This window comes from Podarcis pityusensis, assembly GCF_964106645.2.
Source record: "Podarcis pityusensis genome assembly, chromosome: 6".
In the NCBI taxonomy this organism is placed as follows: Eukaryota; Metazoa; Chordata; class Lepidosauria; order Squamata; family Lacertidae; genus Podarcis; species Podarcis pityusensis.
In genome coordinates, this window is record NC_138030.1 from 94,257,063 (window position 1) to 94,283,596 (window position 26,534).

The window sequence follows — 26,534 nt, forward strand, 5'->3', positions numbered from 1 at the left end:
TCGTTGCTTGGATTTGATTGGTCAGAAGGCTTCCAGAGCTGTGTTGTTTAATTTGGCATACTGTTCCAGCAAGTGGAAATAGGTAGTTGCTATTACATTTTTGTGTGTGGAATGGGTCAGGCATGCATTTGTGGGAGAGACCCTAATCACAAACCTTACCTTTGAAACCAGGGGAGTGCCGAGTGGCTTGGGAAAACATGCACACTCTCTCACACACATACTGTTCATTGGATCACAGTGTGACTAGTACCCATGTTCAGGCCTGACTATTTGGCAAGCATGAGTTGGGGAGTCCTGTATTTGCTGTGTCCTGCAGTTCCATCCTGAGTGGGTCCTCTGGTGTCATGACTCAGGGCAGCAGGATGGGGGTGTCTTTAATATTTCCCTTGAGATGTTCCAGGCTGGGAAATAAGAAAACGCATGGGTAGCCTCTTAACCTCACTGAGTAGCTCTGGCAGCCTTCCCATTGCAACACAAAAGCAAGCCTCTATAGTCATCACTGCAGACTCTCCAAGCGTCCCTATTTTCCAGGGACAGTCCCGGATTTACAGAAGCCATCCTGGTTTCTGATTTGATCCTGGAATGCCCCACTTTCCCTTGGACATTCCTATTTTCAATGGAGAAGTGTTGGAGGATATGGAATAGGATTCTCTGTTTTCATTGGAGAAATGTTGGAAGGTATGATTTGCCAAGTGGTTGAGCATAGGCAGTGAGTTCCAGTCAGAGGTGCCAACCTGAAGGAGCGTTTTCACCCCTCATTGTTCAGCCCGGACACTGAGGTCCAGTGCCGAGGGCCTTCTGGCGGTTCCCTCATTGCGAGAAGTGAGGCTACAGGGAACCAGACAGAGGGCCTTCTCGGTAGTGGCGCCTGCCCTGTGGAACGCTCTCCCATCAGATCTCAAGGAAATAAGCAGCTATCCTATCTTTAAAAGACATCTGAAGGCAGCCCTGTTCAGGGAAGTTTTTAATATTTAATGCTGTACTGTTTTTAACATTTGATTGGGAGCCGCCCAGAGTGGCTGAGGAAACTCAACCAGATGGGCGGGGTATAAATAATAAATTATTATTATTATAACTTGGGCCCCAGCCTGTGGGTGTCCAGCGGTGCACATGCTATGTGACGTCATGACATAATGTCGTGTCTCATGCCACCGCCGCTCTCCAGTACCGATTTTGAGCTTCTGTGGCAGCAGCAGGCCCCAACAGAGGCCCCGTGGTGGAGACGGAGGCCTCGATCCAATCGCCGCAGAGGTGCCAAAGAGCTGCAAATAAAGCAGTGGGCAGCAGTGGGTGGAGGCTGGGCACCCACAGTGAATTGTTTCTGGGTGCCCAGGCCCCCAGGGCCCCCCCCCCCAGTGGTTCCAAGCCAAGACAAGACCTGGCCTGGTGAGTAAGATCTTGCTGGGTCAAGCTTGGAAACAAACATTTATCTGATTGCCTTTTTGAAGTGGGAGCATTTTGTAAATTGGAAGAATCTTTCTTTCTTACAACGAACTTTGATATGAGTGGGCAGGCAGGTTAGTAATCTTTTTGTGGGTCAGATTTGCAAATATTACATAAAAGTGTCCTAGTACATTGCCTGAGTCTACTGCTTCACTGGGTGATTTTCAGGTCAACGAGAGATAGAGGAAAGATTTCTCTCCAGTCACACTGTTCATAACACTCCTAATTTTGTAACCCTCTGTCATACTTCAGGATACAAGAATCTGCCTTATATTGCCTCATAAAATCTAGCGCTGTCTATTGCTCCTACTGGTAGTCATTTGCCAAGGTCTCAGAGGTAATTTCTTGGCCTGTTGTCAGAAATCTTCCATTGAGCTATGGCCCTTTCTCAATTCCGCCTTTTTCTCAGTCATTAATGCAGCCTTGCAAGTGGCCACTCAGCCACGTGTCTGGAGCAAGTAATAATTCCTTCTCAGCCTACAGCCTATGACACAGGGATCTCACATTGTTCTGTGTCTAGGTACATATTGTCCAGTAGGCTGTTAACCTTTTGTGCTCACCTGCAAGGTTGCAGCCATGCGCATTCAATATTCTCAAAAGAAAAGTCTTGATTGGGAAATCATTCTCATGGCAATCAAGCCTAATGTGGAATGCAATATGTCCTGGCTCTGAAATCTAGGGAGGCAGGAAATAATGGAAAACCTGTCAGATAGATAGATAGATAGATAGATAGCTTTCCTGCATGCGCATATGTTTGGGACATGTATCTACAAAAGTAGATTGGCCGTTATCCTAATGCAGCTCTAAATCACTGTTCCTCACATCACATGTACATTGTTATTATCCACAGTAAACATAAGTGGGCATCATTTTGCCTGTTGAAAATTTCCATGTTGAATGGAATACACAATTAAGTCAACTGTGCAGTCCATAAGCACCTGTTGTTGTTGTTTAGTCATTTAGTCGTGTCCGACTCTTCATGACCCCATGGACCAGAGCACGCCTGGCACTCCTGTCTTCCACTGCCTCCCACAGCTTGGTCAAACACATGCTGGTAGCTTTGAGAACACTGTCCAACCATCTCATCCTCTGTCATCCCCTTCTCATTGTGCCCTCAATCTTTCCTAACATCAGGGGCCTTTCCAGGGAGTCTTCTCTTCTCATGAGGTGGCCAAAGTATTGGAACCTCAGCTTCAGGATCTGTCCTTCCAGTGAGCACTCAGGGCTGATTTCCTTCAGAATGGATAAGTTTGATCTTCTTGCAGTCTATGGGACTCTCAAGAGTCTCCTCCAGCACCATAATTCCTTCATGGATCACTGTCTTGTAGTGGCAAAGGGGCTTGAATAACTCAGAGAAGCTATGAGCTATGCCGTGCAGGGCCACTCAAGACGGACAGGTCATAGTGGAGAGTTTTGATCAAACATGATCCACCTGGAGCAGGAACTGGCAAGCCACTCCAGTATCCCTGCCAGGAAAACTCCATGGACAAAGACAACAGGCATATAAGCACCTGTGCTTGGGCCTTAATTGTGCATCCTGCCAATACATTTTCATTGCACATTTTCATTGCATCACTGACTTAAACTTGCTTCCTCTTCAAAACACTTATCCACCACAACAAAGATGGGGCTTTCCACACTGGAAGTCGGAAATCACAAATATTCAGGGCATGTCTAACTGTAACCACTAAGAGCTACATCTGTCATCTCTTTGTGCCAATTACTTGAAGTCTCTGACATAACTTGCTGCTGAGAGACTGATTACGATGAATGCAGAAGGAAGCGGCTCAGTGAAGGTGAAACGGATTTCTCTCAGTGCTTTGCTTTCCACAGGCGAGTGACCTCCTGCTGCTTCAGAGCCTCTTGGAAGAAGCCCATTTCCCAGCCGTACTAAGCCTGCCACATTCAAGACCTTGCTGATTTATATAGATCATCAATTTGACAATTATACACACCTGCAGGCTTAATTGCCCCCATTTCCTTGAGCCGTGGGCAGATTTATGACTTTATCCAATTCTTGTAACTCTGAAACATGCTTGATTAGACCCAAAAGTCTTTTGCACTGATCAGTCTCTCAGCATTGCTGGTCTCTGGACCCTGTGACAGATCCTCCTTCCCTCCCTCCCTTCAGGAAAGATAAATTAACGAGCTGCACTCAGCCAGGTCTTCTTTCCATCTTTCTTTTTATTTGGCATGCTGGTGTATTAAAAAGCTGCTATGCTGTAACTCTGCGGGTGGAGTGAATTTGGAGGAAATAGGTGCTTGTGGCATACAATGCTGAAATCGTATAAACAAAATCAATTTTTTCTTTTAAAAAAAAAGGACTTTGGAATTTCACTTTGCAGTGTTTGAGTTCTGAGTGGATGCTGGGTTGTTGTTTGTGGGGGCAGATATTTATTTTTGTAGATCTGCGAACGCTCATGACAGTTCTTGAATTTCCATCCCCTTCCACTGAAATGCTCAGGGTTATATTGAGCTGAAGAATGAAAATCAGGGAGGCATTGAAAGGAGAAAGTGTTGTAAAAATAGGTGATTTCTGTTAAAATAAAATTTCCAAATACTCTAAACAACTGTGTCTGAGAACAACTGACCATGGAACCAGCCCCAAGGGAGTCATCCTGCCCTGGACTTAATCCGAAGTGGCGCCTAGAACCTGGTACATGATGTGCTGCCAGACTAATTGGAAACGATGAGCATAGTGCTATATAGAGTGAGTTTGATGTACAATTGCCAAGACTACAGAAGAGGAAACCTATCAAAAACAAGGAGCCTGGTTTAAGGAAGTTGAAAGGGAAAGAGGGTCAAGTCTCTCCACATCCCATGGGAGTTATTCAAAACCACAATAAAAGAAGCTCAGCTAGAATTTATACAGCAGGTCAGGAAAGGTCCCACCCTGCCAGTGTGTTTAACAAGCCACAGGCAAGGAAAGATGCAAGAAGGCTTCCTTCAGAAAACTGAAGTCTTGCCCAAATTTGGAGAACAAAAAGGAACACCAACTTTGACAAAATAAGGGACACCAAAAGACAGAACGAAAAAATCCAGCCATTGTATATTTGGACTTTCAAAGAGGTTGTGACAAAGCCCTACATCAAATCTTCCTGAGTAAATTTGCAGGCATGGGAGAAGAGGAGCCTGGTGGCTTGGTGGATTGTGTCCTCAATCAGGGAGAGCACGTGTTGTGGTGAGATCACCTAAACTGTCTCCCTGTTGTGGGGCGGGATCTTTTGGATAACCACAACGCCCCACTGGTTGCCCCTTGGTTGCTGGGGCAGAAATTTGGCCTGTTGGGTTTTCTATTGGCTGCTGAGGGGCTATATAGGCTGCTGCACGTCGCTGGGAGCTTCCTCTTTCCTGCGACGTGCATCAGATCACCTGCCCTCCCTCCCTTTATTTTGGACTGTTCTTTGGCCTTGCTATGCCTTTCTAGGGGTTGTCTGTTTTTGGAGCAGGGGCCCGGTAGGAATTTTGCCACTTGGCTGTTGCCATTTGGTTTTTGCCTACCGTGTAGCAAATCATCACAACTTTGTAAGGTTGGCGGTTAGGCACTGGTTCAATGTTTTGCAGAAGGGAAGTGGTTGGCTGTGCCTGCCCCTCCATCGCTACTGCTAGGGAATTCTGTTAAAGGAACCCAAGGACTCTCCTTGCTTTTGTCCGATCCGTTTTCTGGGGTTAGGGCCATGCCAGAGTCCCTGAGAGCATCTAGGGTGAACTGGAGCCTGCACTCAACTCCGTGCTCCCCCAGTATGTTTTCCCTTACTGACCTCTGGTGGAGCCCAGTTGTCAGTCCTGTTCCTGCCATGGTACAGGATCAGGTAGTCGGGAACCAATGCCTAGGCAACCACTCACATGCTGTAATTCAATAAAGTTGTGGCCAAAATTATTGCCAAAAACCTTAAACAAAAAATCTGTTTCTATTGTGTATTTATTTTAGGGGGTGGTTTTGGGGGGGTCTTCACACACAAATTAAAAAAGAGCAGGAAGCAGAAAATACAGTAGAAATAAATGGACAATAGAGGGAGGTAAGGAGTGGAGCCCTCCAAGGATCATGATTAGAGCATGTATTTTTTAACTTGATCATAAATGATCTGGAGTTAGGGAGACTGAGATTGCTAAAAATCCCAACGTTGTGTTTACACCAACGGAGTCTGAGCTGGTGATGGCTGACCAGGAAAGAAAGATCTTGGAATTGTGGCAGAAAGCTCAATGAAAATAGATGCCTGGTGTGTGGCAGCTGTGAAAAAGGCCAACTCCACATTCAAAATAAAGCTATAATTGTATCTTTATAGATGGCCACATTTAAGACTACTGACTACAGGTTCTGGCCGCCACACTTCAAAAAATAATACTTCTCAGCTGGAAAAAGTGATGAAAAGTGCAAACAAAATAAGGGCTTGGAGCAATTCCCCTGTGAGGGAAGGTTACAACATTTGGGTCTTTCCTTCATTCTGCAGTACTTCCAGCCTGGGGGTCACCAAATGAACCTGAATGGTGGGAAATTGAAGACAGAGAAAAGGAAATGCTTCTTCACACAGCATATAGTTAAAATATAGAATTCACCAGCACAAGATGTGATGGCCACCAACTTTGATGGCTTTAATGGCCCTGTTTAGGGAAGCTTTTAATGTTTAACAGACCATTGTATTTTAATATTTTGTTGGAAGCTGCCCAGAGTGGCTGGGGAAACCCAGCCAGATGGGCGGGGTATAAATAATAAATAATACATTATTATTATTATTATTATTATTATAAAAAGGGATTACACAAATTCGTGGAGGACAGGACTATCAATGGTTATTAGTCATGATGGTTTTATGCTAATGGCAGGATTAGAGGCAGTGTGCCACTGAATACCAGTAACTGAGGAATATACTGGGTGTGGGTGTGTGCGCACATGCACGCTTTTGCCCACATATCCTGTTTGTGGGCTTGCCTTAGGAATCTGACTGGCCACTGTTGAGCACAGGGTGCCCTAGATAGCCCATTGGCCAGATTAATAATAATAATAATAATAATAATATATTATTTATACCCCGCCCATCTGGCTGGGTTTCCCCAGTCACTCTGGGTGGCTTCCAACCAAATATTAAAATACATCAAACATTAAAAGCTTCTCTAAACAGGGCTGCCTTCAGATGTCCTCTAAAAGTTTGGTAGTTGTTGTTCTCTTTGACATCTGGTGAGAGAGCGTTCCACAGGGCGGGTGCCACTACCGAGAAGGCCCTCTGCCTGGTTCTCTATAACTTGGCTTCTCGCAAGGAGGGAACTGCCAGAAGGCCCTCGGTGCTGGACCTCAGTGTCCGGGTAGAACGATGGGGGTGAAAACCCTCCTTCAGGTATATAGGACTGAGGCCATTTAGGGCTTTAAAGGTCAGCACCAACACTTTGAATTGTACAGAAACGTACTGGGAGCCAATGTAGGTCTTTCAAGACCGGTGTTATGTGGTCTCTGCGGCCGCTCCCAGTCACTAGTCTAGCTGCCGCATTCTGGATTAGTTGTAGTTTCTGGGTCACCTTCAAAGGTAGCCCCACATAGAGCGTATTGCAGTAGTCCAAGCGGGAGATAACCAGAGCATGCACTACTCTGGCAAGGCAGTCATCAGAGTACTTCTTGCATTTTTTTATTAAAAGGGGTGCTGGCAAGATGTGATGATCTCATTTTTGTTTCTCTGGGGAAGAAGCTTATGAAAGAGGGAGTGGCTGTATGTGGCACCAGAGCATCTCCCCAAGAGCAATGGAATGGCTTCCAACATGATGACTGCATATTTTCAGACATATCTCTCTTCGTGGTTTAAAGACAAACAAGGAACCCAGTTATGGGTGCTTGTGTGACACTGATAATAGAGAACTACAAAATAGCAGCGGCTTCTTACTTTTCACATAAAGGCAAACGCCGGAGCAAAAGCCAGCTTTTAGCTAAGTGTTCTCCCTCTGGATAGATGATGAACAACCAGCCGTCTTATTTTCATGCAGCAAGCCTGAATTTGCTAAAATAATATCTGATTCCAGTTGCCCTCTTGGCCGTTGCCATAATGAGCACTTAAACAAATTAGCCTGCAGGAATGGGCTGAGGTTTGAGTCCTTCTCATCTCTATAATGCACCCCCCCCAGTCCCACCACAATTGTCCGTTTAACCTCGCCTTCACAAATATGTTCAGATGTCATGCCAAGTGCCTGGCAGATGGTTTAGAATAGATGGCCATTACCTTGACTGTCTGCCTTTAGCAGATATTAATTACCTTGATACAAACATCCTAGCTGACTTGTGTGATGAAGGTGGCCCTGGGAATGACACACTCCCCTCCGTAGTGAAAGGGTTTTTTTTAGTTGTCATGTGGACAATTAGGATGGTTAAGTTTTAATGTTTCGCCCTCTGTTATTTTTCTGCTCATCCTGTCTCCCTTAGACTCTTTTATTAATCTCTTGAAAGATACAGATACCCCAAAGGTCTCCACCAGTGATAAAGCACCTTGGGGTGAATCTGAGCTGGAAATAGTCTTGACTGCTTTTCCTCTGCTTGGAGTGGCTACCTGCTATGGCTGAAGCTGGTTTCCTGTAGAGGAAAGTAACTCCAATGTCCAGGCAAAGTTTAGTTTAGTTTCTTCCTAAGAGGAGCCTGGAACAGAGAACAGGACTGTTTGCTTGCTGGACACCCTTACTCTCTGGTCATTCTGTTGCACTCAGAGGGGCCAGTTTGAGTGAGCCCCGCCCCCCAGCTTAATAATTAATCCAGCTTTTACTAATTTGCTGTAATAGGCTATAAAGAGACTGATTTATGCATATATAAATGCAATAATACTGCTGTTTAGTTCACATCAATTATTTTGAAAGATCAACATGTCGTGGGGTTTTGTTTTTTTTTTTGTTTTTGACTGAACTACATTTAACAACGTAGACGATTCAGAGCATCTCCCATCAGGATTTCCTAGTGGTTGGATCATTATATCATTTCAGTTTTTAGGCAACACAGTATGAAAATATTAAACTTGCACGCCACTTTTCTGGGTGACAAGGTTTCGTTGACATGGATTTAGGCTCAATCTCAGTCTTCTATAATGGTGTGAACATAAATTGCATAAGGATAGCAAATACCTTTGCTCACTAAAAATCCAATAGAAATGATGAATGGCATGATTTGCTGTTATATGCACAAAGAAATAGTGATCACAAGCTGAATGACTAAATATACAGCCCTCCCCTCAATATCAATCACCTGTTTATATAGATTATGGCTAGATTATCCTTGATCACTTGAATAATAAAAAATAAAAATAAATAAGGCTCTTTCTTGTAATTTATCCAAGTGTAAGTCTCTGGTACAGATTTAAACTCAGTTAATTTGCAGTGTTCTCCAGTTTTCATATCTCTACATACTGCAACATCATGTTTCAAAGCCTCCTTTGTACAGGTTAGTGTTTGTTGCAAATCGTTAGGTGTTTTATGTGTATAATTGTGTTCATGCAAATAGTATTTGGTATCTTAAATTATATACCTTTCTTTTTATCAGTTTTGAAAAACAAGTTTGTTTGTTTGTTTGTTATCTTGCCCTTTCTTCCAAAGGAGTCCAAGGTGTAACAACAATAGCTCTTAAAAATAGAGTAGCAGGGCTGGACATTTAATTCAGAATTAAGTCATTTGCTTGGAATCTGACAATGGGGGCCAGTTTGGTTACACAAGCCTTTTCCACGTATTTCCCCCGCACAATTGCATATGTGGCCACGTAGCTGGACTGACACGGAATTAGCTGTCTTTAAGATTATCCTGCTCATTTCTCTCCAGCTTGCAGAAGAGAAAATTCCTGAAGGATTGTGTCCAGGACTAAGATCCATCTTAATAGCACCCAGATCTCAGCAACTGGGGCGTAGAAGTCCTTCCGCAGTACACCAACCTTAAGCCTTGCTAGTTTTGCAGGAGGGGCAACCATTCACTCCTGCCAGTGAACCATTATGACCTTGAAAAGGAATATCAGTCTCAGCTTTAGCCTAGTTCTGCCGGCACACATTACCTTCAATAGGGAAGGGCCAGGGATACGAGTCCTTGGCATGTTAAATTATGTGATGGGGAATTTGTTGCATTACCCTGAGCAAAGGATACAGCTCATGAATCTATATGATGGGATACCAGATTTAGAGCCAAGAAGGGAAAGAGCTGAAAAAGCACAGATTTCAGGTTCAGAGTTTGAAAGATATTGATGGTCGGCTTGGTTCCCCTGTGTGGCTCCCATTAAGGCCTTGGTTGGGAAGCCATTAACTTTGGCATTAACTTCTAACACCTAGATTAAAAAATAGCCATCTGGAGCCAGGGGTTAATAACAGTAAGGGAAAACACTCGTTACCCTTCAGAATGCAGCGTATGGTGGCGTCAGATGTGGCCTGATACCTTAGCACCTAATGAACAATGGCCTTTCTGGGCTCCCAGCTGGTTTGGCAGTCAGAATGGCAGCAGATGCTAAGCGTCCTGGCCCTTGAGGAAGGAAGGATGGAGAGGAAAGAGGCGCAGTCCTCACAAAGTGCAGGATGGGAAGTAACTCCCATTGGATCAAACTATAATCCTTCTGTCCCTCTTCTCTCTCTCCCTCCCAGCTGCCTTTGCATTTGGGGCTGCTCCACTTCTGAGTGTGCACTGTGGTTCAGTTGAGTCACATCTGCTTCTGGCCTTGCCCTAGAGGCCTCTGTGGGTGGCTCTACTCTTGCTTCTGCTGAAAGTTAGCCTGTGGTGAGCCGGGACCCTGGGGAATGACAAGCTGAAAGATGCTGATAGTAAGATATGAGAAGGACTTAGCTGCCCTTTCGTGGCCCTTCTGAGTTGTTGCATGCTCAGAGGAACAGCAGCATGCCATGCATGGAGGAAACTGATGGGTGAGGGGAGAGTTATACAGTAGGACCTGATGGGAGTAATTCTGCCTCTTGTTTTCCATGAGTGCCCATCATAGGATTGCACCCGGTGGAGTTAGGCACTATTATAAACCATCCTAGAGTTGGCCTCTTCTTCTTTACAAACGTTCTACTATTCTAGCCACCTTACATAAGGAGCAGCCAATGTGGTCTACAATTCGCATCACCCCTGACCGTTAGCCATATTGGCTGGGGCTGATAGGCACTGTGGTCCAAAACACCTGGGAGGGTACCACATTGTCCATTCCTGCCCCATGGAAGGAACTGAAATCGCTGGGTCCTGGCTGTATCTGGGAAGACAGAATGTGTATTTCCAAAGTTGCATTATGAAACTCGCAAAATTTAGTTGTTATTTTTCTTTAGGAAGGAACTCTTTAACCTGCGCTTCATAATAGGATCCTAGGGCAAGTTACAATATAATTGAGTCCTGTTTCAGAGTTGAGGGAATGGTTATGTTACCTTTCCACCCCGTGAACACAGGCAGGCATGTAAAAGCAAAATTGCTCCTGGCCTATTAGCTCATATCAAGAATCAGGATTAAATAAGCAAGATGATAATAGTCTATGCCAAGGGGTCCCACTGGTAGAAACAATAAGACAGGTAGATGAAGCAACAGACACAGCCCCTGCCCCTGTGTAGTCATGAGCAAAGGCAAAGGGGTGCAAAGCAAAGGTGAAGACTGAAGCTCATCTGCAGCTGAGCATGTCATCTAGTTGCTTACTTAGTCACTGTGTAGTTTTTATACCTTGCCCTTTCTCTAAGACAGGAATATTGGTGGCTCACAACACAAAGCATGCAATATAGAATAAATATTGAAATACACAAACAAAATGGGGACGCAGGTGGCGCTGTGGGTTAAACCACAGAGTCTAGGACTTGCCGATCAGAAGGTTGGCAGTTCAAATCACTGCGACGGGGTGAGCTCCTGTTGCTCAGTCCCTGCTCCTGCCAACCTAGCAGTTTGAAAGCACACCAGTGCAAGTAGATAAATAGGTACTGCACTGGCGGGAAGGTAAATGGCGTTTCCGTGCGCTGCTCTGGTTCACCAGAAGCGGCTTAGTCATGCTGGCAACATGACGTGGAAGCTGTACGTCGGCTCCCTCGGCCAATAAAGCGAGATGAGTGCCGCAACCCCAGAGTCGGTCACGACTGGACCTAATGGTCAGGGGTCCCTTTACCTTTACACAAACAAAATAGGCTGAAATGAAGTACATTTCAAAAGCACAGATCAACAATAATAACTAATCAGCAGCATCTGCTCCAGAATCAACATCAACTTAAGACCCGGAACAGATAAGCCTGTTTGCAACGTGCTCCTGAGTGGAGCTAATGTGGTGGGCAGCTGGATGATCACTCAGACTAGTGAGCAAACTTAACCTGTGGGAAAGGGAATATCTTCAAACCTTTCCAGAGGCTGTTGAGGCTAATCTTGTCACAGCTCCTGCCTTGGGCCTGAGCTGCATAAGTGGCTCACTGGGTTAAATCCTTGCTGGCATTCCAGCTCAAGGAACACTGTGGGCTTCAGAGCTGGCAATGACAAACCAGAGAAGTCCGCCCTCCTTGTGAGTAATGGCTTGTTTGCTGGAGGATCAGAACCTGGGGGGGGGGGGGGGAGAAAGGCCTAATACAGAAAAGTGAGGAAAAGGCAAAACAGATAATAAGATTTATTATTTACAAAGTGCCTCAAAAGCAAGGCACTTATCTGAGAGGATTTTGAGGCAAGAGGATCTGGCAGGATATAAGACAGGGTGGGTGTGTCATTTTTAAAGTAGGAATTGAGGGCTGGAGCAAATGGAGCTGACTTCTAACAAGTCACTTGAGGGCAAGAAATGAAGCATCAGCCTGGTTCATGAATTCAGGTGTCAGCCAAAGTCCATATGACGCTCAGCCAGCCAATGAAAATCTGCATATAAACAAGTTGTGCTGCTTTGTTAAGCCATGGTCCTGTCCTTCAGCAGTCTTGACCTGGAAAACCCCAAAGAGCTGCCCTGATCTCAAAGACAAGTTCGCATGGATGTGATTACACACACACACACACTTACAATTTTACATGTGCATCCTTCATCCTGAAGCATCCAGTTCTAGAAAGCCCTGGTCGTATCCATCCCTTTACATCAGGGGTGAGGAACCTCTTTCAGCCTGAGAGCCACCTTCCCCTGCCAATCACCAGAGCAAAAGTGGGCATGACCAGAGGCAGACGAGACAGTAGGCTATGTTCTAGCCATGCAAAAGCATGGAAGAGGGTTTGTGCTGCAGTTCCCTGGTTGTACTGGTCTTCTTCCTTCATCCGCAGAGATCTCAGGCAACACCGAAGACATCCCATTGGTGCGCTGGAGGCAGCAATGGCTGGAAAATGGCACACTCCTCTTCCATATCCATCACCAAGATGGCACGCCCAACTTGCCCGGTTTGGAACCCACAGAAGAACCCCAGAGCGAATCAGCAGAAGAAGAGCTAAGGATCCTTCACATCTCTGTCATGGTAAGTACAAAATTTGTCACCACAGGTACATTCGAAGCTGCCTTATATTACCCAATGCAGTACTGATTCATCTAACACATTCAGCACTGACTGGCAGTGGCTGTTGAGGGTCTCAGGCAGGTGCCTTTTCTGGCCTTACCTGGAGATGCGAGAGATTGAACCCAAGACCTTCTGTATGCCTAGGAGGTGCTTTACCACTGAGCTATAGCCTCCCCACCACCATTAACTCTCAATGCGGTTGCCTTCCATCCCATAATCAGTTATTCCAGACCTCAAGGCTATTGTGAAAAGGGTAATTTTGAAGTGAAATGCCTGGTAATTAGTTGCAATCGCTACAGAGAACCTGCCTAAAGAAAAGCTGAAAGAAAATATGGCGATCCTTCATCAGTCAAAGCATCTTGAGATACTTTTGAAGGAGCCAAAAGAGTTTCTCTGGGAGGAGCAAAATTCCTTGGAGGTGGTTCTAAAAGTCATCAGTTCAACCCTGGATTCAGAGCAAGCTTGAAGGTTCTTCCACAAGCAAAATGAATCACCTGAGGAAATTAAACGAAGCAAGGATCTACTCATATATCCTTGATTTGTTTATTACACAATCATTTACACCATGTGTGCTGCTTATTGTGAACAGTGCCTTGACATGGTACATGTTTGCCAGAAGTGTCCCTAATGAAGGCCACTCTTCATAGCAGGAGTGGCTCCAGATGATGCTGAGCCCCAGCCAGGATGGGCAATGGTCAGGACTCATTTCTCTTTGAGGCTCATTTCTTCTGAAATCAGGAACTGTGGTTTAATGTCAGTTGACTATCCAGGATCTTAAACCACATACCAAGTGTGGTTTAAGATTTTGGGTGGTAAATGGGCATCAAGCCACAGTTCTCTGTTTTGGGCATAATGGGAAACTGTGGCTTCCACTAACTAGAGCTGGTGCCTGTAACTGGCACATGAAAGAGAGAGGCAAGCAGCAGCTGAGTGGGGGGAGTCTTTGGACCCAAAGCTCATTCACAGCTCACAGAACTAACATTCACAGGAGCTGGGACTGTCTTGTCTGAACCAGGCTCTTCAGTTAGCTCTTCTTTGGTCTCTTTCTCACGTAACAGTAAGCAATCGTTTAGTGCAAGTGAATGAGCCTCAGTGGGCTTTATTCCTTCATGCTTCCCCATCCTAGATTGCTAAACAAGGCCCCCACAAAGGGTCCTAATATTATCAATATTCAGGGGATGGGCTTCAGTGCCCTTCATACTTCCTTGCCTACCCCTATGACAATCAGAAGAAGAATCAGTTATGCAAAAATAGGCACATTTAATTTACATAAATGAGGCCACTTAGTTCAGTTTCTTTGGTAGTGTAGAACATTTATTTATTTATTAGTACAGAGAGCGCATGGAGCTCAGTATAAGTGGCCATCCCCTGCTGTTTGCCCCCCTTTTCGTCATCAGAGGTGTTGCAGGTCCAAACGGGGAGATTCCATTTTTAGCTACTGTCTTCAGTAGTTGCTGGTAGAATTATTCTTCAGGAATCTGTATAGTACTTTAAAAAAAAAATTTAACCTGTTGATTGAAATGCAAGAATGAGGAGAATGGGATTCATGGCCAGGAAGAAAAGAAGATGCCTATCGCTGTGGCTGCCGGAAACTCCTCCCAGACCTTTTCTGGTCTTAGTGCTTTTGGCAAACACCCCTGGCATCACCTTTTAACACACACACACACACACACACACACACACCAGTAATGCGCTAGGGCAGGGATGTTAAACTCCCACTCACCCAGCCAGCACATCCAATGGTTGTCATGAGTCCCAAGGAGTCATCGTGGGGGGCTGGTCAGACCAGGACTCGGGGGGAGGGAGCTGGAGGAGCTGCCTCTTGATGACCCAGAGAGAGGCCCAGTGGGTTGGGGTGGTTTGCACCAGGGATTCAAGAGACAGAAGAATCCCTGCTGGGAGAGAGTTACAGATGAGGAGTCAGATCCTGGGGAGGGTCTCAGTGGCATAGCCCCCCAGCACTGCCCCCCCGACACCACCCAGGTGCGCTGTGACCACTTCACTCCCGGCTCCTTTGCCAGCCATGCTTCCAGTCATGGTACCACTGGAGCCCACCTCTAGCCCATCCTCTCAGGAGGAGTCTGCTGCTCAGTCTGGTTCAGAGCTGCTGTGGTCACCTCCTCCATCGCCTAGGTCACAGGGACGCCAGTGCAGGCGTGAGCAGACAGCTCAGGTTCAGCCCTCGAGAAGGAGTTCCTGTTTGCTTGCCCAGTTCAGACGATAGCTCAACTTGCTGAAGTTGTGCTTGCCCCATTTCCATATAATGGCACCCAAGTGGGCACGTCGCTTGCTAGTTTGCTTAGCTATTCATATCCTATTTGAACCCTCTTTTGCCCCTGCACCACGCTGATCCGAGCCTTAAAGATTTTGGCAGAAACCATGCTCCACGTTTGAGTTCTTCATCCTCCAGTGAGAGCCAGGACAATGGTCATGGATATTGTCAGTTTGAGAACATCTGGAGGGCCACAGGTCCCATCCTTGAACTAGGGTGTGCTTATGTTTCTGATTAGTGGACAGAATTCTGCTCTAGGAAACAAGTTGCTTGTGGGGCTCAGAAACCAGCGCTTATGAGTGTTGGGAGGAAATGTTTTAGTAATGCTTTTTCAGTTGGGTGCATAGCCTACAGATTTGCAGCTTGCTTGCTTCCTGTTTTGAGTGTGGAAGCTTTGGGAACTACATTTTCCATACTCCCAGGTGCTAATGGACGATCCACACAAGAATCCAGGGTTTAAAGATTGAGGCCTCTGCTGCTGGCAGCAGCCTTCCCTGCCCCTGTTTCATGAGGGTGGGCCATGGGCCATTAGAGACAACCAGCAACAGCTTCCATGTTGGAGAAGGCTGTGACCACACTAGCTCATCAAGTCAAAGGAGACTTGGATTGGCTCTTAATAGGCTTGGGCTTTCAGAACAGGGAATCGTTTTCTGCACTCTTTTCTCACTGTCATGAGCTTCAGCACCATCACTAATGTTACGTGCACAGACTGGCAGCATCCCCCAGGGTTCCAGGCCTATCTGGAGGTGCCAAGAATCGGATCAGGGGCCTTCTGAAGGCAAAGCACCGAGTTACAACTCTTCCCCAAATTGACCTATGCCATATTCTGTCCAGATACCACATTGCTTTCTCTCTTTTTTTGCCCATTTGTCATTCAGCTCCTGTTCCCAGCACCCAACAGCTGCCCAGGCTTCACAGCTAGGGTGGTGGGTCAACAACAGCAGGAGATCAATCCTTTCCAAGAATGCCCTGGTTTTATTCTAAATAAAGAGCTGGGACTCAAGCCTGGCAGTGGCTGTGTGCATCGCCTGGCTCTTGCCCAAGGCAGGACTTCAGAGAAGCTGGTGAAGAAGCCTCCTAACATCTGTAGGCTAGTGAGAGATCATGCTTGTCTTCCCCTCCTCCATCCACAGGAGCGGAACTGAATATGACAGCATGCTACATTTCAGATTCCTCTTCCACCACCGCTACCAACCGCCTCACTTTCTTGAGCATATAGAGCCCGGAGTCTTGGAGGTGCAATCCTATTGTTGTAAGACAAAGGGCACTTCCAGGATGGACACTTGTCCATCCTGATTCGTTTGCAGGGAGGAGAGATGATATTGCATCAAAGCACCTGCTGCCTGAATCTGCTATCACATTATTTCCTGTCATTTTCCTTTACTGGGGAAAAAAAAAAACAGCCCCCAATGTTTTGGAGAGGCAGGACTGTTGCGCAAAACTTCCCAATCTGCTATAATTATGCAATGTGAATTTGCTGGTATGTGACTGAACCCCAACCCAAAATAGTAACAGTCTGGAAGAATCTCTCCTCCCTACATCCTGACCCCCACTGTCTGGTTTCTTCACATAAACTTTTAAAAAGGGAAAGCAGGCTGCGGGGGGGGGGGGGGTGGGGAGGAGGCGGGGAAGCCAGCCAGAGATAAAATTCAGCGGATGCCAATAAGGAAAGGAAACAAAAGATCAATGTTGGCGAGGTAGACTTTTCTTTTTTAAGCGATGTTGAAGAATTGTGCAATTCCTTTTGCCAACAGAAGATAATTAGCTGGAGACAATGTGTCGTCAGGCTGCGCTGATACTGAGGACGGGGCTGTTTAATGAAGCCTGCCTTAATGAGAATGTCAATATCTCTCCCAGATTGCTGCCGGGGGCTAGCTCTCTCCCTTCATGTTTTGTTTTTGATTAGTCCTGGAGAAAAATTAATAAGCGGCAAAAACAAAACAGTAAAGAGCAGTTAGAGCCTCTTTTCCCTAGACACTGCCTATTGACTGTCAGATAGAATTGCTGAGTTGTGGGTCGGATCCTGTACTTGAGTAGGCTCCTTGAGTCGGAGTGTTAAATTGCACCATGTAAACACCTGCTTCTAGAAGTTTGCTCATTTACTGGACTTCCTGCATTTGTACAGCTGTGTGCTGCCTCACATAGGCAAAGGTACCATTCTCTCCTCAGCCTCTCCATCTGTAAAATGGGTGTAATACTATGGGGCTTGTTAGCATTATTGAGGAGCTGTTTCTGAGCCAGGAAGTGCAATCCTAACCTGCAATTCCCTTGCCTGAAGAGGGTTGGAAAGGAGAGAAGGTGCTTCTCCGCCGAGAGAGAAGCATGTCTGCCACAGAGGCCATCACTATGTCCAAAGATGGGGTGAAGAGTTACTGCTGATGGTTCTCTGATGAAACAGGCACCCAGGATCAGCCTGCCCCTCTACTCCAGCCTGGAGCTGCTGCAACTAATCCCTTCCCCACTGAAATCAACTGAGGGGTCAAAATCAGCCACTCTCTGCCCTCCATACCCTGCTTCCCCGACTGATGTGAGCCCACAGGGCTTGGGAAGCGGCAGTGGATCCACCAGATCTATTTCCTACAGCAACATACAGGGGCTTGTGCTAAAGCCTAAATGTGAGAACCACGTGGCACACACTGTCCTGAGGTTCTAGAAGAAAGGGCAGGATTAAAAAATGTGCAGTGCTGGCCCAACGATGAGGCAGAATGAGTCCATCGTCTCAGGCGGCATGAGTGTGGGAGTGCCAAATTGATACTCCTCCACCCCCTCCCCTTTCAAGCCTCATTACTGGGCAGGCTGATTGGCTGGCTGGCTTTAAGTGGCCCTGGCCTTGAAAAGATAATACAATAATGCACACGAGCACTTTTTGGGGGAGAGGGGCTTTATAAATATTAACTATATTGTCTGCTGCCACTTGGATTCTTACCTCCATCGCCTCAGCAAGTATTTCCCTACTTCCCTTTTAATGGAAGAGCTTTAGATACTTGAAAACTGTTGTCATGTCCCCCTTAAATCTTATTTTGTCTAAGCTAAGCATTTCCTGTTTCGGCAGTCTTTCCTCAGTCATCATTGGCTCTCAACTTGATTATCATCTTTCTGATCACTGCTGAATTCTCTGTAAACTGCCTGCATCGTTTTCAAAGTGTGGCAACCAAAGCAGACTTAGTGCAATCCGGACTCCATGTCACCACCGCATTCAAATGGAACTTACTCCCTGATAGATGTATATTGTTCTTGTTGGCCTCTGCCTGACTCGGGAGACAATGGAGTGTGCCTCCAGGGGTGACTTCAAACCACTGCATTTGCAGCACTGATTCGACCTCCGTGGGTCACAGTGTTTATGGAGATCCTGGGCTGCCCAGATTACAAGACTCCCCCCCCCCAGCCCCCCAAAGGAAAGCAGAGCAATACGTTTGGCACCAGCCTGGCCTCCGGAGTTGGCAAAAGGAGGCATACCAGGCGCCATCTTAGGGACTCCACTCTGGATTTGTGTAGGGTTTACTCCTTAGCCTTTTCTTCTCTCAAAGATGTCTTGTAAGGCAGTGGAAGTTTAGGCTCAGTTTTCCTTCTCCTAGGTGGGCTACCTTCCCAGCTTGATAAGCCCCACCTGCCTTTTCAGTGTATACAGACAACTCCCCATTTGTGAGGGGTTGCACTCCAGGTCATCGTGCACGCCAGTGGAGCCTCTTCCACTTAGACCAGTGATGGGGAACCTGTGGCCCTCCAGATGTTGGACTCCATCACCCCTGATTATTGGCTTTACTATCTGGGACTGTCCATCTTGAGAACCATGGGTTTCTCCCTCCCTGGTTTAGGACATGGGTAGCTAATAGGGTAGGGATGCGGGTGGCGCTGTGGGCTAAACCACAGAACCTAGGACTTGCCAATCAGAAGGTCGGTGGTTCGAATCCCCGTGACGGGTGTGAGCTCCCGTCTCACAGTCCCAGCTCCTGCCAACCTAGCAGTTTGAAAGCACGTCAAAGTGCAAGTAGATAAATAGGTACCACTCTGGCGGGAAGGTAAACGGCGTTTCCATGAGCTGCTCTGGTTCGCCAGAAGTGGCTTAGTCATGCTGGCCACATGACCCGGAAGCTGTACGCAGGCTCCCAATAAAGCAAGATGAGCGCCGCAACCCCAGAGTCGGTCACCACTGGACCTTCAGGTCCCTTTACCTTTTACCTAGCCAATAGGGTACCCTCTAGGTCAGGGGTCAGCAACCTTTTTCAGCCATGGGCCGGTCCGCCGTCCCTCAGACCATGTGGTGGGCTGTACTATATTTTTTTTGGGGGGGGGGCAATGAACGAATTCCTATGCCCCACAAATAACCCAGAGATGCATTTTAAATAAAAGCACACATTCTCCTCATGTAAAAACACACTGATTCCCGACCATCCACGGGCTGGATTTAGAAGGTGATTGGGCTGCATCCGGCCCCTGGGCCTTAGGTTGCCTACCCCTGCTGTGGATTAAAATTCACCGGTCCCATCCAGCATGGCCAATGGTCAACAATTATGGAAGCTTCAACCCACAACATCTGCCAGCCCTTCTCACTGAGCCCAGCCCTTCAAGACAAACAACCTTGGCTTGGAAACATGGGAATGTTTGCCCTCATCTTCCTTTCTTTTGTAGCCTTAAACTAGGGGTTGCAAACCTGTGACCCTCCAACGCTCACCAGTCCGACCCAGCATGGCTAACGGTCAGAGGGCACTGTGTTGGCTCCCCCTGACTTCGACTCTCTCTCCTAAAACCATATGCTCTTGTCTAGTGATCTCTGAAGTGGCACTTCAGGCTCAGGTGGGGATTCACACTGAAAACAGAAAAGCCCCACTACATATTAAAAACTGGCGTGTCAGGAAGAAGGCTTCTCTAGCCTAGTCTTTTCTGTGACAGCTAGTTTTCTAGGTGCAAGTCCTCTGGAGCACCATTCAGTCATGTGAGCCATCGCCTGCATTCTTGACACAGGTTTAGCACCCAGTAATAGCCAGCGGTTCATCTTTCTCTGGTTGAAAAAGTCTTTCCTTTTAAAAAACATCTACTTTCACACATCCTTTTTAAATTTTTACCAAAAGTAGTTGTTTTTATCCAGAAGGCTCCCCTAGAGCATCATTATCTGCCATGGTTTGGAGAATTCCATGCAAGTTAGAAAGGACAAGAAATTGGTTATTATATTCTGGACCTATCAATGAAACCACCCACACCGGTTCTTTTGGGTTACCATTAGAATGAGAGTCATTGGTTTTATGTGGGTGGTAATTTTGGTCCAGAATAAATGTGTGGCATTTGTGGGAGAATATTTGCATTTTTTAAAAGTGTAATGAGCTGTTGCTAGGTGACAGTTCTCGGCCATTGTGACTTACACCAATCACCCAATGAAAGCCTGTGTACGTGGGATTCTTTTGCAAAATTAGAGTGCACCTAAAATGACCTTTGATGCTCAAGTCTCATTGCTGGATCAGACTGAATTTGAAAAGCAGAGAAAAATATCCTATTGTGGTTGCATTTTTACAGAATTATCAAGAGACACAGCATTTATTTTGCATTTTTGAAAGTTCTAAGCACAAGTGGGTGGCATCAAAAGATCTAGCTGTTCAGGAGCATTTTATTGAATTATTACACAAAAACTTGGGTTCTTTGCTCATTTCCCCCCTTTTGTCTTATTAAAATGAAAAGCCACCAACTGCAATTGATTGAATGAAGTGACACACTTGCCATTTGGCATTCTCTGTTTCATTATGGGTGGATGTGTTTTTATCTCTGAGATTTCAGAATGAAATTTGGTACTCTTGTTTCAGTCCCTGTTCAACCTCCATACCCATTTCAAAGGTTGAGGGAAGTAAATGCAAAATATATTGTAATGCAGAACCTCCCTTGAGTACTGAGTTATTGGAGCTAGTGAAGGCATTCAAGGTGCAATTGAGTGATTCATGCTCAAACCTCAACTTAACCCTCACTCCTGTTTTCAAGGAAGCAGGAAAGGAAAGAAACACCTTGTGGTGTGACTTGAGGTCCACAAGTGTGCTTACCAGTTTGCCCATGGCAAGTGCCTCTTTAGTCAGGCAAGGGAGAGGCTGGGGTTCCTTGTGCAAGGCCTTGAAACATGTGGCTGGTTTTTAAGGCCTCCGAAGTCATTGTGAAGTCTGTTTTTCCTGCTTTCTGAGTGCCTCCAAAGCTTAGTGTGATACTGGAGGCAACAGGACCTTGCCCCCTCCAACCGTCAACCTCGGACTGGACTCGGACCTTGCCTCTCGGTTAGCCCACGGGACCAGCACAGCCTGCCTGCCTGTGCAATCTGCAACAAACCCTTCCTATAAACAAGTTGTGGTGTTCCCATTCTGCAGATGATGCTTAGGAGCTGTCTGCACAAGAGTGCAATGAGAAGAGAGTATTATTATCCCACTTTCCTGTGCTGTGTGGCAGAATGTAAGGGTGAGCTTGGGTGAGAATGTATAGTTAATGAACATCTCTCAGCCACCCTTCCACAACCCTCCTTCTCTCCCTTTAAGCTGTAAAGTGCTCTGGCCCTTTCATAACTTAAACAGACGTGAGTGGATGATTAGTTTGAATTGCAGCCAACTTTCTACTCGGAATCCTTAAAAGCATTTAGCACCCCAGATTTGGGAGCAGGAGGGGGCAGGACCCTAAGTCTCTCCCCCTCCAGGATCCTCTAGGTGTTGAAGAGAACACTTTCCCCTCTAGTTCCATTTAATGGCTCCCAAAGATGCCCCTACAGTTCTGAATGTAGTGGACCCCCAAACAGGAGCCTCATGGAACAATATCCTATTCATCTTGCTTGTTGTGGCCAAAGCTGGAATGAAGCAAACAGTAGGCCGTTTGCAACACCTGCCCTCCCTAAAAAGTTTTGCTGGGAGCAGATTTTCATTTTCCTTTGTCCACTGAATCTTCTGGATAGAGTGAATTTATAAGTCTGAGGTCGTGCTACATGCGGATGGAGACCTGAGGTGTATCATGGGATCAACGGCATTGTCTATTCTTCAGTGCGATGGGACCCTCTGCTCATACAGTGGTACCTCGGGTTACATATGCTTCAGGTTACATACGCTTCAGTTTACAGACTCCGCTAACCCAGAAATTTTACCTTGGGTTAAGAACTTTGCTTCAGGTTGAGAACTGAAATTGTGCTCCGGCGATGCGGCGGCAGCAGGAGACCCCATTAGCTAAAGTGGTGCTTCAGGTTAAGAACAGTTTCAGGTTAAGAACGGACCTCCGGAATGAATTAAATACTTAACCCAAGGTACCACTGTATGTGCATTGCAGAGGCCTTGGGTGTGTGTCTTCGTGATAGCACGGTGCAACCCCAGATTTCAGGCCTAGCAGCAGGTTTCAGATTCCCTAAAACTTTGTAAAACTCCAGTTTTGTTAAATTGTGGTTCCTGTTCAAGGCTAATCCCATACCAACTGGAATGTGTGAAACCGGTTCAAATGCTTTTGGGGGTGGAATTTGAAAGTATATCTAATTTTCAATTGTTTGGTGGATTCCATCTTCCCTGGTGTGTAAAATGAATGCTCTTTTATTGTGTCTGAAACATCAAAAACCTGAAAGTTTGATGTGTTAAAAAACTTTGACCAGTTAAATGTTATGCAAAACTCTGTTTCTGTTTTAATTGGGTGTAAGGTAAAGGTAAAGGGACCCCTGACCCTTAGGCTCATCTTGCTCTATAGGCTGAGGAAGCCGGCATTTGTCCGCAGACAGCTTCCCGGTCATGTGGCCAGCATGACTAAGACGCTTCTGGTGAACCAGAGCAGCACACGGAAACACCGTTTACCTTCCCGCTGGAGCGGTACCTATTTATCTACTTGCACTTGGATGTGCTTTCGAACTGCTAGGTTGGCAGGAGCAGGGACCGAGCAACGGGAGCTCACCCTGTCACGGGGATTCGAACCGCCGACCTTCTGATTGGCAAGTCCTAGGCTCTGTGGTTTAACCCACAGCGCCACCTGCGTCCCTTTTTAATTGGGTGTATTTCCCCCCTTTTAATGAGTGCAGCTGTGGAGAATAGGATATAGTAAACTGAACCCATTAGAGCTGGCTTCAGGATCCTACCTGTCCACAGTGCTCTGTGCTTTGAAAAGTCTTTGTTCCTCTGCTTAATCTGTTGGTATATATTTTCCCCATTAGGGAGGGTGGGAGCATTCCATTTCCATTAGGCCAAGAACAGTGGTGGGGAGGGGAGGGGTGGCAGAGGAATAATAATCTTTAGAAAAGTCTTTGCTAGCTGCTGGTTCTATTACCCACTTAGTAACTCTTGCTTAATGTCTTGTCCTAATGGAACAGATGATGGTTATTATTTTATTTTATCAAGACTATTCACTGCATAAAAAGGAAGATGGAAAAGACTGGAACATGGCCAAGAAAAAACATGAAGCTCTGCTGGTCATTTATTTATATATTTTTATTCCTTGACGTGCAAAATTTAAAGGGAAGGCAACCCAGCAGAAGGGAGCTGTGGCTTTGCTTATCAGTTCAAGAGTCAGGGTGCCACTTGCTGCGTCAGATTTCTGTTCCGTTTGTTTGTTTGTTTGTATGTTTGAACTGAGAAAGTTGAGATTTTGAGAAGCCCAGTAAATGCTTGCAAAACCTTCTCTGCCTTTGTGCATTTTCCATGCTGGTTTGCAGCTGCTCTTGTTCCCAAGTCTTTTACTAGTTCAGGGATCAGGGGGGATGGTATTTCTTCGCCCTCAGCCGACATTCCTGGGTTTGCCATGCTGTTCTGACAGTTACATTACTTGCTGGTGCTGCACGGCAAGGCTTTGGCCATGATCCAGCAGGTGTTGTGTGCCGTTATGCACAACTAGTTGGGGCAGAATGTGAGTGTGGATGTCCATCCCTTTGAAGTACAGCAGATAGATAACCCCCGGATTTGGATATACCTGCATCTACATGCAGATGCTGTTTTTTTCACAGAACATCCTTTCCAAAGGGATACACAAACCCCATACACAAACTGAGCCAACCGCAGGCAACTTGCAACTGGAAAGGCGTGGCAACAGTGATGTTGCCCCAGTCAGAGAACTGTCACCTGTGAGTACCCCCTGCAGGCAGCTATAATCCAAAATGTGTTGGGCCTAATAAAACCACTTTTGTGCACCTTAAGGCTCCCTCCCCGTTTTCTTGTGATTGGGGCCTTCCCTCCTGTTTTATGCCCAGGTAATCAATGGGACACGGCTGCCTTATTAGTGACGTATTTCTTCTTCCCCTGATGCCCACCTTCTTGCAAATAGTTTTGCACGCTTCTGTAACTTAACTGAAAAGGAAGTATGAGTCTTAGATTGAGAGTATGGGATTAAACAGCAACAACCTTCCCTTCTCTTGATCTGTGGCTCAGCTTCAAGGCACCTGTTTAAGCTCTAGGCCAAGGGTGGCGTATTGGACTCCAAATCCTGTCAGCTCTAGCCGGTACAGCCAATGGTCAAGGATTATGGGAGTTGTAGTTTAGTGCTTTAGGCCACAAATGCAGCCTCCAGCCAACACCTGTTTCCTCCCAAGAGATTAAGGAACATGTATCCATCAGCTGGCAACATGGCTTGCATTTTTCTCTCACCCTTGACTCCAACCAAGGCCACCCCTAAACATCTGTAACGCTGGATGGAAATTGATATACAAGCTGCTGCTGCTGCTGCTGCTGCTGCTGCTGCTGCTTCTTCTTCTTCTTCTTCTTCTTCTTCTTCTTCTCCTCCTCCTCCTCCTCCTCCTCCTCCTCCTCCTCCCCCTCCTCCTCCTCCTCCTCCTCCTCCTCCCCACCACACCAAACAAATTCAATTGGCCCCAATGTCATAGCAAGAGCTTTAAAATACATGTTGATTAATTTAACAGGAAGATACCCAGCAGCTCCCCTTGTGTTTCTGATGCTAATGGCATGACTGTTGAGAAAATCCACGAAAGGCATAAGAGTCCAATACAACAGGAGGCCTCTTTGAAATGATCTGGAACTCCTTTAAAGCACAGCTCCCATTCATTTCAGTGGTGCTTGTTTAGGACATCAGTATTGGTGGTGATTCCCGTGACCCACAATCTGGTATGGAGTCAGAGGAGTGAATGAGGAGCAGAAAGTGGAAAGCTAACTGCTAAATTAAAATACATGACAGTTTTCTGCTGGTTGTTAAAGTCTGCTAACTGTGCAGCTATTTGCTGAGTCTTATTTTCTCTGTTTCCTTCTGAAGTGGTTCTTCCACAGTTAACAGCGGCCACATTTCTATGGGTTTTTCTTCTTGCAGCCTTGAAAAATAGCAAATACAGTGGTACCTCGGGTTGAGTACTTAATTCGTTCTGGAGGTCTGTTCTTAACCTGAAACTGTTCTTAACCTGAAGCACCACTTTAGCTAATGGGGCCTCCTGCTGCCGCTGCACCACCGCTGCACAATTTCTGTTCTCATCCTGAAGCAAAGTTCTTAACCCGAGGTAATATTTCTGGGTTAGCAGAGTCTGTAACCTGAAGTGTATGTAACCTGAAGCGTATGTAACCCAAGGTACCACTGTATTGTTTATTTTTTGCTTTTAAAAAGATAATGGGATACTTGGGGAAGGCACAGGTGCATAGGGCACGCAACCTCTCTGTTGATGCCTTTTCCTGGATGTTACCTGAAGTCTCTTGGATTTCTGTAGGGGGGCATGATTGCCTTGCTGCTTTCCATCCTGTGCTTGGTAATGATCCTGTACACCCGCCGGCGCTGGTGCAAACGCCGCCGGGTGCCGCAGCCACAGAAAAGCGCCAGCGCTGAGGCAGCCAACGAGATCCACTACATCCCCTCGGTGCTGATTGGGGGCCACGGCCGCGAGAGCCTGCGGAACGCCCGGGTGCAAGGCCACAACTCCAGTGGGACCCTGAGCATCCGCGAGACCCCCATCCTGGACGGCTATGAATACGACATCACGGACCTGCGTCACCATCTGCAGCGGGAGTGCATGAACGGTGGCGAGGATTTTGCCAGCCAGGTCACCAGAACACTGGACTCGCTGCAGGGGTGCAATGAGAAGTCAGGCATGGATCTTACGCCAGGTAGGGCAGAGACTTAAACTTTGTGTATACTTGCCTTCAGTATTGTGTATGGTTGAGTGGGTGGGTTGTTGCTGTGTTAGGCATAGATTTCATAGAATCCATAGGGTCAGAGGTGGTCCTAAGGATCATCTAGTCCAGGCTTCATCAACCTCGGCCCTCCAGATGTTTTGAGACAACAACTCCCATAATCCCTGACCACTGGTCCTGCTAGCTAGGGATCATGGGAGTTGTAGGCCAAAAACATCGGGGGGGGGGGCAAGGTTGAGGAAGCCTGATTCAGTCAAACTCCCTGCAATGTAGGAATATGCAGCTGTCTCTTACAGGGATCGAAACTGTTACCTTGGCATTAACCAACTGAACTATCCAGGTCCTTATTCTTTTGTACCCAAAGCC

At 46.4% G+C, this 26,534-nt stretch overlaps 1 protein-coding gene across 2 annotated transcripts in view; it reads left to right on the forward strand.

Annotated features, from left to right (window-relative positions):
* ASTN1 (astrotactin 1) overlaps positions 1-26,534 on the forward strand; it is a 215,213-nt gene that overhangs the window by 60,450 nt on the left and 128,229 nt on the right. For both annotated transcript variants that reach the window (XM_081012041.1, XM_081012042.1), the window contains exons 2-3: positions 12,628-12,815; positions 25,748-26,141. In XM_081012041.1, coding sequence (XP_080868167.1) covers positions 12,628-12,815; positions 25,748-26,141 — 582 coding nt within the window. The remainder of the gene's footprint in view (positions 1-12,627; positions 12,816-25,747; positions 26,142-26,534) is intronic.